Source organism: Bombina bombina, chromosome 1 (genome assembly GCF_027579735.1).
Source record: "Bombina bombina isolate aBomBom1 chromosome 1, aBomBom1.pri, whole genome shotgun sequence".
Lineage (NCBI taxonomy): Eukaryota > Metazoa > Chordata > Amphibia > Anura > Bombinatoridae > Bombina > Bombina bombina.
In genome coordinates, this window is record NC_069499.1 from 1,295,234,847 (window position 1) to 1,295,253,751 (window position 18,905).

At 40.3% G+C, this 18,905-nt stretch overlaps 1 protein-coding gene across 1 annotated transcript in view; it reads left to right on the forward strand.

The window, feature by feature from the left end:
- The first annotated feature begins 8,588 nt into the window (after positions 1-8,588).
- LOC128664439 (putative neural-cadherin 2) overlaps positions 8,589-18,905 on the forward strand; it is a 48,795-nt gene continuing 38,478 nt past the window's right edge. The window contains exon 1 of the mRNA XM_053719273.1: positions 8,589-8,712. Coding sequence (XP_053575248.1) covers positions 8,599-8,712 — 114 coding nt within the window. The 5' untranslated portion in view covers positions 8,589-8,598. The remainder of the gene's footprint in view (positions 8,713-18,905) is intronic.

The following is an 18,905-nucleotide window of genomic DNA, read 5'->3' on the forward strand; positions in this document are numbered from 1 at the left end:
TACCAGATATGTACAGCAGGCACAGGATACCCAGCGGGTACTGTTGGTGAGACTATCACGGGATACCAGATATGTACAGCAGGCACAGGATACCCAATGGGTACTGTTGGTGAGACTATCATGGGATACCAGATATGTACAGCAGGCACAGGATACCCAGCGGGTACTGTTGGTGAGACTATCATGGGATACCAGATATGTACAGCAGGCACAGCTAATTTGAGGAAGGCTGTCGCTGTTATAGTAGACACAGGTTTTCTCAGCAGGCACAGGATACCCAGCAGGTACTGTTGGTGAGACTGTCAAGGAATATCAGATAAGTACAGCAGGTACAGCTGGTTTGAGGAAGGCTGTCACTGGTATAGTAGAGTCAGGTTTCTCAGCAGGCACAGGATACCCAGTGAGTACTGTCGTGATACTGTCATGGGATACCAGATATGTACAGATTCAAGAACAAGGTGAGCATACATAGGTATCAGGCAAGTCTGCTTGGCTTTCAGGAACCAGGTGAGCATACGCAGGAAAAAGGTGAGCATACTCAAGTAAATGAAAGCGATATTAGTGCTCCACTGTGTAATACCAGTGCACACTAATGTGCGCTGGTATTACAAGTCTTTTGCAATGCAAACGTGACCTTGCATTCGCATTGCTGGGAAGCATTGCGCTAAAGACAGCGTGCTTCCATAGGCTCCTATGAGAGCCTCGTTCTGATGCCATCAGTGACGGCATCAGAACCTAAGCGCAGCGAAGGGGGTTAGTAGCGCAGTGATGACAGCAAACTTAAATATATATGTGTATATACTTATATTTATGTGTTAATATGTACTATGTATACACATATTAACACATAAATATATATGTATACAGGGAGTGCAGAATTATTAGGCAAATTAGTATTTTGACCACATCATCCTCTTTATGCATGTTGTCTTACTCCAAGCTGTATAGGCTCGAAAGCCTACTACCAATTAAGCATATTAGGTGATGTGCATCTCTGTAATGAGAAGGGGTGTGGTCTAATTACATCAACACCCTATATCAGGTGTGCATAATTATTATGAAATCAAAAACAGAGAGTTCTTGACAGAGGTGCGCCCACGGTGATGGAAGTGGAGGTCAGTCCAGATATTCCAATGAAAGGCCGCTCTTCTGTAGCGTGTGTCAACGGTGAGAAAATCTGTAGTGGGGAAACAGGAAGGCGCCTTCCTGTTTCCCCACTACAGATGTGCATAATTATTAGGCAACTTCCTTTCCTTTGGCAAAATGGGTCAAAAGAAGGACTTGACAGGCTCAGAAAAGTCAAAAATAGTGAGATATCTTGCAGAGGGATGCAGCACTTTTAAAATTGCAAAGCTTCTGAAGTGTGATCATCGAACAATCAAGCGTTTAATTCAAAATAGTCAACAGGGTCGCAAGAAGCGTGTGGAAAAACCAAGACGCAAAATAACTGCCCATGAACTGAGAAAAGTCAAGCGTGCAGCTGCCAAGATGCCACTTGCCACCAGTTTGGCCATATTTCAGAGCTGCAACATCACTGGAGTGCCCAAAAGCACAAGGTGTGCAATACTCAGAGACATGGCCAAGGTAAGAAAGGCTGAAAGACGACCACCACTGAACAAGACACACAAGCTCAAACGTCAAGACTGGGCCAAGAAATATCTCAAGACTGATTTTTCTAAGGTTTTATGGACTGATGAAATGAGAGTGAGTCTTGATGGGCCAGATGGATGGGCCCGTGGCTGGATTGGTAAAGGGCAGAGAGCTCCAGTCCGACTCAGACGCCAGCAAGGTGGAGGTGGAGTACTGGTTTGGGCTGGTATCATCAAAGATGAGCTTGTGGGGCCTTTTCGGGTTGAGGATGGAGTCAAGCTCAACTCCCAGTCCTACTGCCAGTTTCTGGAAGACACCTTCTTCAAGCAGTGGTACAGGAAGAAGTCTGCATCCTTCAAGAAAAACATGATTTTCATGCAGGACAATGCTCCATCACACGCGTCCAAGTACTCCACAGCGTGGCTGGCAAGAAAGGGTATAAAAGAAGAAAATCTAATGACATGGCCTCCTTGTTCACCTGATCTGAACCCCATTGAGAACCTGTGGTCCATCATCAAATGTGAGATTTACAAGGAGGGAAAACAGTACACCTCTCTGAACAGTGTCTGGGAGGCTGTGGTTGCTGCTGCACGCAATGTTGATGGTGAACAGATCAAAACACTGACAGAATCCATGGATGGCAGGCTTTTGAGTGTCCTTGCAAAGAAAGGTGGCTATATTGGTCACTGATTTGTTTTTGTTTTGTTTTTGAATGTCAGAAATGTATATTTGTGAATGTTGAGATGTTATATTGGTTTCACTGGTAAAAATAAATAATTGAAATGGGTATATATTTGTTTTTTGTTGAGTTGCCTAATAATTATGCACAGTAATAGTCACCTGCACACACAGATATCCCCCTAAAATAGCTATAACTAAAAACAAACTAAAAACTACTTCCAAAACTATTCAGCTTTGATATTAATGAGATTTTTGGGTTCATTGAGAACATGGTTATTGTTCAATAATAAAATTAATCCTCAAAAATACAACTTGCCTAATAATTCTGCACTACCTGTATAAGCATATACATATATAGTTACTGGGAATATACAATTACAATTGACCGCAATGTAAAGGCTCCCACTAACTTTAGCCCCAAATAGTAAAGACTTTTTTTTTTAAAAAAATAAAGATGCTGCTATCTTTATTTTTTAATAAAATACTCTAGACTGTATTTTGGGGGCATTTGGGGCACATTTATAAAATTAACCCGTTTGCGGGCATGTGATAATTTAGCGCTCCGCTTGTAATCTTGCCCTTATTCAGACAGCAAGCAATTGAGGCATATGTCAGATACTTACCTAACCTTGCTCCAGCAATGGGCAACTGATTCAGTGTTCCTATATGTGGAACGCCAAAGTCTATCTCTTGCAGCGACTGCTGCTTTCCCTAGGTGCTTGTGGCCACACGCTGTGCAAATTTAAGGGGGCCATGCCTAATTTTAGGAACTCCCACTTAAGTGACCAGAGGTGTGGAAGTTTTATAAATTCACTCAGACCATCACCCTGGGCTTAGCTATTGAGTTAACCTTGAGCCTGCCAGTTACCTGCTATTCAGCTCATCTTGTGTCCTGTGTTGCAAACCTACCTTGTTTACTGCAACTTTCCTGAATCCTCATGTAACCACTGCACTTAACTGTTATCCTGTACCAGTCTCACCTGCTGGGTTTTCTAAACCTGTTGTACCCATGGCAACTTACCTGAGTCCTGTTGTACCAGCTGCACTTACCTGGTATAAAGTACCAACCTCACCACCTGTATGTGCTGGGTTTCCTGTACCTGCTGAGTCTCCTGCACCTGCTGTTGCTTTATCCCTTACCTTGTTAGTGGACTGATTTTACAGTCACCGTTTGTTTTGAGTAAATCTGTCTAATTTATTTGTTCAAAGCTTTGTTGCGTATGTATTTGTTGTCAGAAACTTTGGCAGATGGCACAGCGGCTCATACTTAATAAAAACATGGCAAAAAGATGATCTGTTTGTAATCTGGGGATAAATCCAATTTTCCTGGTTTATCAAACTGACTGCAAAAAAAAGACAAACAAAAATCATTTTACATAAATCCTAATAATCACTTTGTCTGCAATTCTTTGACCCTGAAAGAAAAATAAATCCCTTTTGTAGACAGGAAAAACAAATACAAGATAAAATATACAGTCATCTGCTTACCACAATACTTTGTTGATAACTCTCGCTAAAGTTCTTGACACTAGTAAATCTAATTGCTAATTCTTGGAGTGACATTATGTCAAATTATTATCATCAAGGACGTCAGTCAAGTTTTTAAACTACTACAATCCAACTGCTGCTTCTTACCCTCTCCGTCACATCTCAGTTGGCAGAGATAAAACCCCCTGAGCATGTTCTTTTGATGTGACTGACAGGCCCTGCTCTCGCATTATTGGTCACATAAAAGCAGGGGGCAGAGTTACACAAGCAAGTGCTTGTGCAATGGTACATCCTGACAGCATATTACAGTGTTCACTGCCTGCCATTTATTAAATGGGGCAAAAGTAATTAATATCACATTACAAAGGTAGCCTTTCATAGCTCATTCATTTTCTTAACGAGCACCAGTCTTATGACTAAATAATAATCACGCTGTTTGTCCCTTTCTTCTCTAAATATGTTTTATAAGCTTCACAGTTCTTCTGTTAAACCTTTAAACTCTTCCCCATAACACATACATTTTAGGAGCCCTTTCCGATAATCTAATCCTTAATATGGTGCAGTGAATCCACTTCCTTATCAAATTATTGTTAAACTGACAATGTACTTAGGAAAGCAGCATCTACAACTTCAATGTATTCAAATTTGCTGTGGAAACCCTTTCAAACGAGCTGTACTATGCCCTGTCATCTATTGCTTGCATTTATTTTTATACAAAGCTCATAATATTTCAAACTTTCAACATCCCTAATTAGTGTAAATTTTAAGATGCTATTTTAGCCAATTTACAAATAACTATTTGAAGTTTCCCATTTGGCATTTCAACTTCTAAAGCACATATCTAAGTCTCAGAAGCATTTGAAGCTAGTATCTCTTTGATTGATCAATCAGGTATCAATTTGTGCACAGCAGGAACATTTTTCTCTTATTACTGTATCTAGAAATTAGACATTAATCTGACATCTGATAATACGTTTTGGAATAAATACATTTCTGTCTGTTTTGGATCTTCCATATCCAAATGTTTCTAAACCCTTTTGCACAACCTAAAACAGAAGTATTTTTTAACTTTCAGATATATGTATGGAATTTGATAACATGCTATTTCTAAGCTATGCTTACATTTTAATGTTAATTAACTTAAGGTCTATTGAATTATATGCTTTTCACATGCTAATTGGTGATACTGCATGTATTCACTGGTATGCTATACAGGACCGTCTTTAACACAGGGCAAAAGGGGCAGCTGCCCAGGGCCCAGTCTCTGTTGAGGCGCCCAAGAGTCCTAAAAAAAAAAAAAAATTTTTTTTTTATGGTTCAACCAGACTGCTGATGTGACATGGGGAACACACACATTCAGTCCTAATACTGTCACAGTCAAAAGTACTCTGCTTATATATATTTTTTTTTTAAAAAACTGTGCCAGACCGTGCCAGTGTCATGTGACATGCCAAGCTATTGCCATGTGCTGTTTTAGATGTGCACTGTGCAGCACTGAATGCAAAGCCCTAACTCGGCATCCGGCCAATCCCACTGCATCAGAAAAGGTCCTACACTGTTACCAGGTAACTGCTCTGGTTGTTTGGATTGTTTCTGGGTAGGGCTGACTGTAGGCGCATGCAGCTGGAGTGGCAGGCATGTGAGGATTTGAGCATCTGAGCATCTCTCTTCAGTCTTGAGGCTGTGTGACTCATCTCACACTGTATCCATGCAGCCTTGGACAGACAGCATCCAGTCTACTGGTCCCCTTAGCCCTGCTCTTTCTGCTGTGGCCCTAAGATCAACTAACTGAAGTTTGTTAGGGGAACAGTGCTTTGTAGAAAAGTGTCAGTGGGAAGAATAAGTGAGTGCACACACGCCCCTCCCCATGCAGCATTGTCTAGTGCAGGGTGAGAGGGAATTTGTTCCTAGCAAAGAAGCGACATGTGCTGCTCTGGCTGATGTATAGTGTCATGCTGATACTTCACACATTAATGTAAGGTTTATTTTTATAGTTTTTTATTTTCTCTCTGTCTCAGATTTTACAGCTTCCCATAGTAGTTCTGCTGTTCCAATCAGTAAACTTATATTTGTCTGCACCTCCATGCTTCCTCCTCAGTCTTTACCTTGCTTTGCTCCTGTTGGCTGCCCTAAATCTCTTTAACCAGCTAACCTCACACCAGAATCACATTCAAAAGAATATTAAATGAATCCACAGTGGAGGAATTTATATATTTATTTACTTATTAGTACTGCATAGGTCCAGTTTCACATATTGCAATTTATTTCATTTTTTTTAAAATGATTAGCCCAGCAGTGGATGATCCACCGCTGGGTTAATAATACTAATAATGATTTAAATTTTTTTTGATTTAGTTGTTTTTTGGGATGTTGGGGTGGAGAGCGAAATTGCATGGGGTGGGAGGGGGGGCCCAAGAACATTTTTGCCCAGGGTCCAGTCAATATTAAAGACGGCCCTGATGCTATACCTATGAAACCGCAAGTAATTTAATTAATTGAAAGCATTGTCTTATATATGCAACTTTAGGTAGTCAGGGGTCCCTTTTTAGACACTATTAAAGTTTATATAGTGTACTGATCTGCTGGGGCTGGTGTGTTGCAAAAAAATCAAAGCATATGTAGAAATATTTTTTTTGCTTCAGATGCTATGATCCATGTGCATGGATAACACCCCAAAAGAGAGACTTTTTGTTACATCTTAAGGTGAACTGAGAATTAATTTACAAAGTGGTCTGCAAATAGACTAAACTAACATAACCTACCTGAGGAAACAGGTACTTATATATGTGATCAGCCCTAAAGTCCTACACACCAACAAAATGCTTGGAGCCGTTTGTGAGCAGCAAGGCCACACACATGCAATGAGGGCAACTCCTCCAAGTCCTGTGTAAGTTTTTTCTTCTGCATATTCCAGCAAGGAGAATGAGATTATTGATTACATTTTATAAGACATGAACTAATGTTTAATGAAGATGAGAGATAATCATGTAATGGCTTGGCTATGAAAACATTTTAAAGGAATCATCATACTCTCTTAAGACATGTGCTTACATATTGATAACTAACTTGCCGTTTGACTTCTCTGTCCAGGTGTCGTTGTCTGCCTGAATTCCTGGGGCCACTTTGCCAGCAAACGAAATTGAGTTTTAATGGGGATGGTTATGCTTGGTTTCCACCCATCAGGCACTGTTCTGAAAACCACATCTCCCTGGAGTTTATAAGCGACACACCTGACGGCCTTTTACTATACAGTGGTCCATTGTCTAAACCGGCAAACAGGAATGGACAGAACTTCATCTATTTAGGTTTGTTATGGAACTTTATTTTCTGTGAAGCATAACAATGTGATCTAATTGTGCATGTGCTAAGGAAATCTGAGCTTGCACACAAAAGGTATCTAGAATAGGGACTAATATTCGTGTGCTGAATCTCTATTTTTATTTTTTAAATGAGACTATTGTAGTGGAGCAAAATATACTTAAAATCTACTGGTAGATCCATCTAGCTCATGAGCACACCTGTTCTAAGGTTTCCATTGGCCTAGATTAAGTAAAACCTATGCATGAAACTAATATCTGCCTGAATAAAATGTACCATAACTTCACAACTTAAACAATTCAAAGATATTTGTAGCTGGCCCTCATCACAGCCTTGAATTGCAAGATCAGCTCCATCATAAGGAGCTGCATCTATCTTGTAACCAGTTTATTTATTGTAATGTAACCAGTTCCACTCCCAAAAACACCATCATTAAACACTTTTAACCCCTTTAAGGGACACTAAACCCAATTTTTTTCTTTCATGATTCAGATAGAGCATGCAATATTAAACAACTTTCTAATTTACTCCTATTATCATTTTTTTCTTCGTTCTCTTGCTATCTTTATTTTAAAAGCAGGATTGTGATGCATAGGAGCCGGCCCATTTTTGGTTGAGAACCTGGGTTATGTTTGCTTATTGATGGGAAAATGTAAGCCTCCAATAAGCAAGCACTAACCATGGTGCTGAACCTAAAATGGGCTGGCTGCTAATATTTACATTCCTGCTTTACAAATAAAGATAGCAAGAGAACTAAGAAAAATTGATAACAGGAGAAAATTAGAAAGTTGCTTAAAATTGCACGCTCTATCTAAATCAAGAAAGAAAAAATGTGTGTTCAGTGTCCCTTTAACAACCAGCGACATACCCTGATTTTTTTATAGCAAGGTCTCGCTGCTGTCTATTTCAGGAGGCCTGCAGGAGCAAGGGAAGTCATAATAGCAAGATGAGCTGACAAACCCTTAACGACCAACCAAGAACAGGGTACATTGTGGTAATTAAAACGAGATAACGGTGTCAGCTTTGAAATAACTGAACTCTACTGCCAAATGAGATGCCTCACAGGGGCAATAGAGTGTCTATGAATTTCACATCTTTGAATGGGGTTGAAGTGGAAAACCATTACCACACCTTGTTTAGAGGTTTCTGAGATGCCCTCATTCTATCCTGTGAAATTACTTTGCCCTCATAAAAAAATGTCACAGATATTTACATAACCATTTTGCAAGCGTGTTGCTTTTTACATTGCTAGCATTTCCCTTTTGTTGAGTGGGATATCATGTTATGGGACACTTATTATAGATGTTAATAGCAGGAATCACTAGAAAACCGATGAAGTGACCATGATCTCCATCTTACAAAATGACTCCTCTGCAGTCGCACAAGCTTCTGTGAAACTAGCCAACCATGATCTATTTTTTTTCAATGATAGAGCTCAGCTTGGTATTTTATTAAGAAAATAGTGTCAGCTGCATGACAATAAATACAATGTCTTTGTTTCTACAAGAGATTTCCAACAGTATGCCGACTCTGAAAATGGGCCAAGAGACCAGTATTCTGCAGCTACATTTTCCAAAAGTTGTTAATGTAACTGATGGGAAATGGCATCGGATTGACGTGAGAATAAAAGCCGAGGTAAATTTCTCTGAAGAAAATAAAAATTGGTGTAAGCAGTTTGTTAGCCTTTTTGGAAAGAAGGTTGATATACTTACTGGAGTCTAGTTTGTTTTCTGACATGAAATAATGGGATATATCAATGTAACCACTGATTGTATAAAATGAGAAACATAGGATGATCCAAATTAGATGGTGCGGTATAAAGTAGTTGTATTGCTCCCCTGTAACTGCAGCCGCAGAATAAAAAGGGACCAAAATGCCAAAATTAAACTTTAATGATTCAGATAGAGCATGCAATTATAAAAAAAATTGTTATCAAATTTACTTTGTTCTCTTGGTATCCTTCATTGAAGAGTATACCTAGGTAGGCTGAAAGGAGCTTAGGAGAGTGCATGTGTCTTAATAGTCTATGGCAACAGTGTTTGCAACTATGCATTACATTGATATAAACAATGTTTCAAACTCTGCTACCAGATGGCTAAAGAAATGTTCACGCTCCTGAGCACATTGAGGATTACTCTGTAACAAAGGATACCAAGATGTGGTTTCTCCTTTTCTTTAGACCCCAACGAAAAAGAAACCAAGCAGGGATGTCTGTCTTTGCATTTATTGAATACAACATTTTCTGGGAATCAGATTCAAAAAATGTATCAGCTTTAGAGTCTGATAGCAAAAATGAGCAATTGAATATCTGATTACATCACAATACATAACATAGCAAAAATAGGCATGGACAATATTATAATATTGCTAACAGAAGCATTTGCTAATAAACATTTTTATTTGAAATATGAAAAAAAGGAAATTCCAACACCAGTTTCGGACATCTTCTTCAGTTTTATTTTTACTCCTACACATCTCAGACTATTACCTAGTTTGTCAAGGTTAGCTAATCACAAGGCTTCCTATTACAGACTGCATTTCTACAGGGGGGCTGTCTCTTCCCCTATCTTTTTTGTTTCCAGCTTACACTGAAAAGAATATTTGTAACCCCATGTGTAATATTACAGCACAGTGAGCACATTCTTAGAAAATAAGGACTAATAGTGGTGATCTTTTGCAGCATTTTTACCAATACTTTTACAAATACCTCTGTCTCGCCCTGTAACTACAGCACTCATTAGATCCTTTAAAGCAATGTAAGCCTAATACTATGTCAATAGCATTAAGGTGGATATTCACTAATAATTGTAGCCTGAATCTCTATGAGAATGCTGAATAGAAATTAATACAAACTTATTGCTATAATATTTAACGATAAGAAAAAGCCAACTAGGCACTGCATGCTGGAATGGCCTCTCTAATGCATCTTTGTTCAAGTCCCAGAACCTCCAATCAACTGGTTTTTCGTCTTGCGCCTTACTCCTAGCCCCTTGTAAAATCAATAGTATCATCTGTGCTTAAAGCAAACTGTCTCCCTGCCTATTGGATAATGAGTCTACACACTCTCTTAAATTTACCCAATCCGGCTCATTCTATGCCGTATCCAATCCTTACGCTCTACTGATCAATGACACACTTTAAAGAAATGTCCAGAATATGTGTTACATTAACTGCAAAAAAGTAGTCACTGATGCCATGGAGAGTATAATCTACCTAGTTAATGCAATGAAAAAATATATGTGCCCCTCCGTTACAGTTTTGATGTATCTCAGATTATATACTCAGTGCAATATCCTATCGTAAATTATGGGGTGGGCTAAAACAGAAAGGGGAGAGATCTAATGTACCACAGGAGTGAAGTTATATTTCCCAGGAACACTGTAGGCCTCCTGTCAATCTCTCTGACCTACTCATTCAGAATGTCTTAACCTAGTATAGCATTCCTTTCACAGGTACAATCAGGTTAGGGGCACTTTAATATACATTCCTCTATATATTAAGACTAACACACAACTAACACACAACTTCCCAACAGTGTTATTCACCAGTTGCTTTGCATTCTCGTCTTCCTGCCTGTTGTGTTCTTCTAAGCTTGCTGGGGGACTTATCCTGGGTTTCAGTATGGAACCTATGACCCTCACCACTACCAGTGGTGTACAAATCCTTACATATATATGTCACAGCCTACCAGAAAATTATTAGATCAAATTCAGAATTTAGACCTTCTGGAACCCTAGTCCTCAATCTAAAGATCCAGAAGGTCTCCCTTTCTCCTAGTTTACGGGTCCTGTCCTCCCCTCCCTTTTGTGGAGGTACCTTTTCAATGATGGTCCACGTGAAGGATCTCACATCTTTTTGGTGGAGGACCGAGAAATGGTTGATCAAAGGGGTAGGTAAGGTGCTGGCCCTAATGTCTGCTAGATGTTCTTTAATCCTTAATCTAGCCTCCCTAGTAGGAGCCCAACATATTGAAGGGCACAATGGGTACATGTGATAAGATACACAATGTAAGTGGACCGACAATTAAGGCACAGACGTTTTTGGAAACACTCCAGTTTTCCCCTGTGGTCACTCTCTCACATGCTACACAGGCTTGGTAATTACAGCAATAGGTCCAATTAAATCTCAACCAGGAGGAGTTGTCTGTTTGCTCCTTCTGTAACCTAGTGGGAGCTATTTTATTTCCTATAGTCCAATTCCTCTTATAGGCAAACCTGACACCTTTTTCCACTGTATTTTGTAAACCATCTTCCACTGATAGCAAGTTAAAGTGTTTTCGATTATCTGACATATTTGTGTATATTGCTGTGAGTATTCTGTAATGAATGTTACCTTGTTTCCTGTATCTTTATGTAATTTCCCTCTCTTGGCACTCAAAATACATTCCCTAGTCACTCCCCTTACTGATTTTCTGGCCTTTGATATAATGGAGGTATCGTACCCCCTTTTATATAACCTATTGGTTAAATCATCTGCTTGTCTCTCATACATGTCTGCATCCGTGCAGTTTCTTTTGAGGTGAATGAATTGGCCTCTTGCTACACCATTGAAAACTCTTTTGGATGGCAACTTGAGGCATGTAGGAGAGATATCCCAGAGATGGGCTTCCGAAATATTTCTGTTTTGATCTCGACCTGGAACTCCCCTTAGTGTAATGTCAAGAAAGTTAATAGCAAACTCTTAGGTTTCTGAAATGAAGCTAATGCACACAGTGTTATTGTTAAGACCCTCAGTGAACTCCTCTAGATCGCTTTCTGAACCTCTCCATATAAAAAGGAGGTTGTCAATAAAGCGTCTGTACCAAACTATTTTTTGTCTGAAGGGGTTCCTCCCGCCATAGACGTGGGACAGCTCCCACCAACCCATGAACAGGTTAAAATAGGAGGGGGCAAACTTGGCCCCCATGGCTGTCCCACGTCTCTGCAGAAAGAACTCCCCCCCAAACTCGAAGTAGTTGTGGGTAAACGAAAATTTGGTTACCTTTACTATATATTCAACATATTCAGCATTCATACTATAACACCTTTCAAGAAAGAAACAAACCGCCTCAAAGCCTTTCTCATGGGGTATGGTAGAGTACAATGATCTCACATCCACTGTGAGCCATCTATAATGAGCTCGCCATGTCACACCAGAAAGGAGATTCAATACATGCTTTGTGTGAGACAGAAAAATCCAGAGTGTGCTTACCAGGGGCTGCTAATCAGACAGGTGCTTTAATAAAGAGCCTATTCCGCTCACAATTCGCCTCCCCTGCACATTTGATGCAGACTTATGAACTTTTGGTAAATGGTTGAAAACAGGAATGGCTGGATTCTGTACCCGCAAATAGTTTTTTGTATCTTAATCAATAAATCCCAGTTCTACCCCATCATCTACAAGGGGGGCAATTTGGTGCTGGAATGCCCAACAAACCGACATAGTCTTGTTCATTCCTCAACTGTCTATGTGCTTCCAATATAAATCACTCCTGTTAAGGACAACAATACCTCCACCTTGTCTGCTGCTCTAATGATGATCTCTTTGTTGCCACCAAGACTATCTAGGGCCCTTTTTTTATTCCTGGTTATATTACAATTTTTACCCCTGTTGGTTACATACTGTAGTTTGGTTAAATCCTCCTCCACTCTTCTTTGGAATTTCTCCAGGAGTGGCCCTCTGCTCTGAATGGGATAAAAAAAGATTTAAGTTTCAGAGTAGGAGTTTTGGGTTGCATTGTCCCTTCAGTTTCTCCCTCATCCTGGAGAGATTCCAACACCTTGACATCACACATTTCTTGAAAGTCTAAATCAAGTTCTATGGAAGGACTTTTTCTTTCCTCATCTGAAGTCATATTGATGAAATCATCGTTCTCATTAGGTCCACCTTGATTGTGAAGTAGAACTTTTTAAGAGTCACATTTTAAATAAGTTTGTTCACGTCCAGTTTTGTCCTGAACAAATTGAAATTTGACGTAGGCACAAAAGTTAGGCCCAGGCTCAGGACCTCAAGTTCTTGTTCATTTAATGTATAATCTGTAGTTCCCCCTCCTTTGGCCTCTGCTTTGGGAGTATTGTCTCTGTTCCCTCTGCTGGTATTGGGGTTCTAGGTTTCCTCCTCCCCCCCCCTTCGGGTGCTTTTGGGGGGACCAAAAAAACCTGTTCCAGTTTCACTCTTTCAACTTTACGGGTGTCTCTCTGCCCCCCTCCTACTGGTTTAGGGTCTTCCCTGTAGTGTGTGGAAGAAGAGTGGGGATCCTGTGACTTATTCTTAAGTATAGAGGGTAGTCTGTTTGGTCCCTCCTTAGGTCTCACAGCCTGATCTTGAGCTGCTTGATCTTCACCACCTGATGCTGAGCCTTCATCCCAGGATTCTCCCTCAATCTCATAGAAATTGGCCCATCTGCCTCTGTTTCATCTGTGTCTATTCCCCCCTCTCTGTTTATTAGCGTAAAAGACATTCTTATTCTGTTTCTTCCTTAGGGCAAATCTATCTTTTTTGTTCCACACATACACTCCTTTTTGGTCATAATCTTGCTGGTCCCTTAGATATTTTGTGTGTTTGACCTCCAGTAGAAGGGCTTTAGCCTCTGTAATCACTTTCTGCAGAGTATTGTCGAATTTCAAATATTTAGGTTCTTTACTCCGTTTGCTTAGTTCATCTTGTATCTCCTTAATTTTAATAGCAATATCATCTAATGCTTTCTGTTTAAACTCACATATCAACCTCATTAATTTGAGATAGCACTATGTAAGATTGCTATTCCAAAACTCTATTAAGGTTTTGTCATCAGTGACAAATGTGGGAAACTTGTTTAGTCTTAAGCCCCTGGGTACCATACCTAAGTCATGATATCTAGTTAGGGTTTTAATATCCCACTTTAGCTTATCTTCTTTAAGCAATAGGAATTCCATTTCCTCAAATAGAGCAATTAAGCTGTAATTTGTTTTGTCAGTGGAAAAAAACCTTATTACAGTTTCAGGTAGTCAAGTCTCTTTCTTTAGCTGTCCATAGAGAGAAAAGGACTGGAGCGGTCTGTTTCACCCTCCTCAATCATAATGCCTGCGGAGGATGTCTAGAGTGTAGCAACACCAAGAACCTGGCCGTGGCTCTAGCAAACTGCTTAAATGTATACAAAACTCAAGGAAAAAGTAGTAGGTGGCTACACTATTGATGGGTAATAAATGGCAAGCTTAAAACTAAGCAACAAAAAACAGACAGCTTTTAAAATCACAGTGAGAGAATTCCCCAAACTCTCACTGTGTGTATGTGTGAGGATACAGACATTCCACATGAAAACGTAGTGACTCACCACTAACGGATCAACTCCTTAAGCGATCTTCCCGGCTCTCCCCTGGAGCGGAGTCCTTTTCTTCCTAATCTCCACAGGGGTGCTCAGATCATTGCTTTGATAGCATCAGTGCTTGTGAATGCTACTTCAGTCTGGCGTTCAGTGTCCCGGTTCCTCATGGCTGTCCGGCATTCAGAGTCCCAGTTCCTCACGAGAATTCTTAGGATGTCTGGTGTGAACAGCTCTCTTGAGGTCATTCCACCGCATCTCTATGGGGTTAAGATTTTGTCTCTGGCTGCCCCACTCCAAAACGCATATTTTATTTTTTAAGCCATTCTGTAGTAAATTCACTACATTACTGCATTACTCAACTTCTACTGAACTTCAGCTGGCTCACAGTCACCCTGATATTATCCTGTAGGATATCTTGATAAACTTGGGAATTTATGTTTCCCTTGATGATGGCAAGTGGTCTAGGACCTGAAACAGCAAAGCAACCCAAAATCATTATGTTCCCTCTACAGTACTTAACCATTCATATGTTCCCTCTTCAGTACTTAAACATTCATGTTGGTATGCAGTGTCCTTTTTACGCCATAAATAGTGCTGCATATTCTTCCTAAACAACTCAACATTAGTTTCAACAGTCCACAGTTCCCAGTAGCTTTGTGGAGTGTCAAGGTGCTCTTTGGCAAACTTCAGATTAGCAGCAATATTTTTTGGGGAAAGCAGAGGCGTTCTTATTGGTGTCTGGCCGTTCATTGTTTTCCGTATAGTAGACTCATGAACAGAGATGTTAACCAGTTTCAATGATTTCTTCAACTTTTTAGTTGTTACTCTAGGGTTCTTTTCTCTTGTTAAGTGTATCCAGTCCACGGATCATCCATTACTTATGGGATATTAACTCCTCCCCAACAGGAAGTGCAAGAGGATTCACCCAGCAGAGCTGCTATATAGCTCCTCCCCTAACTGCCATTACCAGTCATTCTCTTGCACCCAACGAATAGATAGGATGTGTGAGAGGACTGTGGTGATTATACTTAGTTTCATACCTTCAATCAAAAGTTTGTTATTTTATAATAGCACCGGAGTGTGTTATTCCTTCTCTGGTAGAATTTGAAGAAGAATCTACCTGAGTTTTTCTATGATTTTAGCCGGAGTAGTTAAGATCATATTGCTGTTTCTCGGCCATCTGAGGAGAGGTAAACTTCAGATCAGGGGACAGCGGGCAGATTAATCTGCAAAGAGGTATGTAGCAGCTTATTATTTTCTGACAATGGAATTGATGAGAAAATTCTGCCATACCGATATAATGTAAACTCAGCCTTAAATGCAGTAGCAGCAACTGGTATCAGGCTGTCATGTATGTATATTTTACACTTCAGTATTCTGGGGAATGGCACTTCACTGGAATTATACTGTATGCATAAAACTTTAGCCTAATTTGCAGGGACTAGCAACAGGCTTTTTAATAACACTCAATTTATTAATGTTAAACGTTTTTTGCTGGCATGTAAAATCGTTTAATTTTCTGAGGTACTGGGTGAAAAAATGTTTTGGGCACTATTTTTTTCCACTTGGCAGTCGTTTTATTTAATTTATGACAGTTTACTGATCTCTCTCACTGTTATGTGTGAGGGGGAGGGACCTTTTTTGGTGCTTTTGCTACGCATCAAAAAATTCAGTCAGAAGTTTATTGTCTTCCCTGCATGATCCGGTTCATCTCTACAGAACTCAGGGGTCTTCAAAACTTGTTTTGAGGGAGGTAATCACTCACAGCAGAGCTGTGAGATTGTAGTTGACTGTGATAAAAAAAAAAAAAAACGTTTATTTCTGTATTTTTTTTTTATTTTTTTTCTGCTATCAGGGTTAGTTATCCTTTGCTAATGGGAGCAATCCTTTGCTAAAATTGTGTTTTTTACAAAGATTTGATGCTATAACTTTTCAGTCTATTAATTTTCAACTGTCATAACTTTTTCTGTGCTTCTTATAGGCACAGTACGTTTTCATATTATAGTAAATTACTTGAAAAGTATTTCCAAGTTGCTAGTTTATTTGCTAGTGTGTTAAACATGTCTGATTCAGAGGAAGATATCTGTGCTATATGTGCTAAAGCCAAAGTGGAGCCCAATAGAAATTTATGTACTAACTGTATTGATGCTACTTTAAATAAAAGTCAATCTGTACAAATTGAACATATTTCACCAAACAACGAGGGGAGAGTTATGCCGACTAACTCGCCTCACGTGTCAGTACCTGCATCTCCCGCTCGGGAGGTGCGTGATATTGTAGCGCCGAGTACATCTGGGCGGCCATTACAAATCACATTACAGGATATGGCTACTGTTATGACTGAAGTTTTGGCTAAATTACCAGAACTAAGAGGTAAGCGTGATCACTCTGGGGTGAGAACAGAGTGCGCTGATAATATTAGGGCCATGTCAGACACTGCGTCACAATTTGCAGAACATGAAGACGGAGAGCTTCATTCTGCGGGTGACGGTTCTGATCCAAACAAACTGGATTCAGATATTTCAAATTTTAAATTTAAGCTGGAAAACCTCCGTGTATTACTAGGGGAGGTGTTAGCGGCTCTGAATGATTGTAACACAGTTGCAATACCAGAGAAAATGTGTAGGTTGGATAAATATTTTGCGGTACCGGCGAGTACTGACGTTTTTCCTATACCTAAGAGACTTACTGAAATTGTTACTAAGGAGTGGGATAGACCCGGTGTGCCGTTCTCACTCCCTCCGATATTTAGAAAGATGTTTCCAATAGACGCCACCACACGGGACTTATGGCAAACGGTCCCTAAGGTGGAGGGAGCAGTTTCTACTTTAGCTAAGCGTACCACTATCCCGGTGGAGGATAGCTGTGCCTTTTCAGATCCAATGGATAAAAAGTTAGAGGGTTACCTTAAGAAAATGTTTGTTCAACAAGGTTTTATATTGCAACCTCTTGCATGCATTGCGCCTGTCACGGCTGCAGCAGCATTTTGGTTTGAGTCTCTGGAAGAGACACTTGAATCAGCTCCATTAGATGAGATTACACACAAGCTTAAAGCCCTTAAGTTAGCTAACTCATTTATTTCAGATGCCGTAGTACATTTAACTAAACTTACGGCTAAGAATTCCGGATTCGCCATTCAGGCACGCAGAGCACTGTGGCTAAAATCCTGGTCAGCTGACGTTACTTCTAAATCTAAATTGCTTAATATACCTTTCAAAGGGCAGACCTTATTCGGGCCCGGGTTGAAAGAAATTATTGCTGACATTACAGGAGGTAAAGGCCATGCCCTGCCTCAAGACAGAGCCAAACCTAAGGCTAGACAGTCTAATTTTCGTTCCTTTTGTAATTTCAAAGCAGGAGCAGCATCAACTTCCTCTGCACCAAAACAGGAAGGAGCTGTTGCTCGCTACAGACAAGGCTGGAGACCTAACCAGTCCTGGAACAAGGGCAAGCAGGCCAGGAAACCTGCTGCTGCCCCTAAGACAGCATGAATCGAGGGCCCCCGATCCGGGAACAGATCTAGTGGGGGGCAGACTTTCTCTCTTCGCCCAGGCTTGGGCAAGAGATGTCCAGGATCCCTGGGCGTTAGAGATCATATCTCAGGGATACCTTCTAGACTTCAAATTCTCTCCCCCAAGAGGGAGATTTCATCTGTCAAGGTTGTCAACAAACCAAATAAAGAAAGAGGCGTTTCTACGCTGCGTACAAGATCTTTTATTAATGGGAGTGATCCATCCGGTTCCGCGGTCGGAACAAGGACAAGGGTTTTACTCAAATCTGTTTGTGGTTCCCAAAAAAGAGGGAACTTTCAGGCCAATCTTGGATTTAAAGATCCTAAACAAATTCCTAAGAGTTCCATCGTTCAAAATGGAAACTATTCGGACAATTTTACCCATGATCCAAAAGGGTCAGTACATGACCACAGTGGATTTAAAGGATGCTTACCTTCACATACCGATTCACAAAGATCATTACCGGTATCTAAGGTTTGCCTTTCTAGACAGGCTTTACCAGTTTGTAGCTCTTCCATTCGGATTGGCTACGGCTCCGAGAATCTTCACAAAGGTTCTGTGTGCTCTTCTGGCGGTACTAAGACCGCGAGGAATTGCGGTAGCTCCGTACCTAGATGACATTCTGATACAAGCTTCAAGCTTTCAAACTGCCAAGTCTCATACAGAGTTAGTACTGGCATTTCTAAGGTCGCATGGATGGAAGGTGAACGAAAAGAAGAGTTCTCTCTTTCCACTCACAAGAGTTCCCTTCTTGGGGACTCTTATAGATTCTGTAGAAATGAAGATTTACCTGACAGAAGACAGGTTAACAAAGCTTCAAAATGCATGCCGTGTCCTTCATTCCATTCAACACCGGTCAGTAGCTCAATGCATGGAGGTGATCGGCTTAATGGTAGCAGCAATGGACATAGTACCCTTTGCACGTCTACATCTCAGACCGCTGCAATTGTGCATGCTAAGTCAGTGGAATGGGGATTACTCAGACTTGTCCCCTACTCTGAATCTGGATCAAGAGACCAGAAATTCTCTTCTAT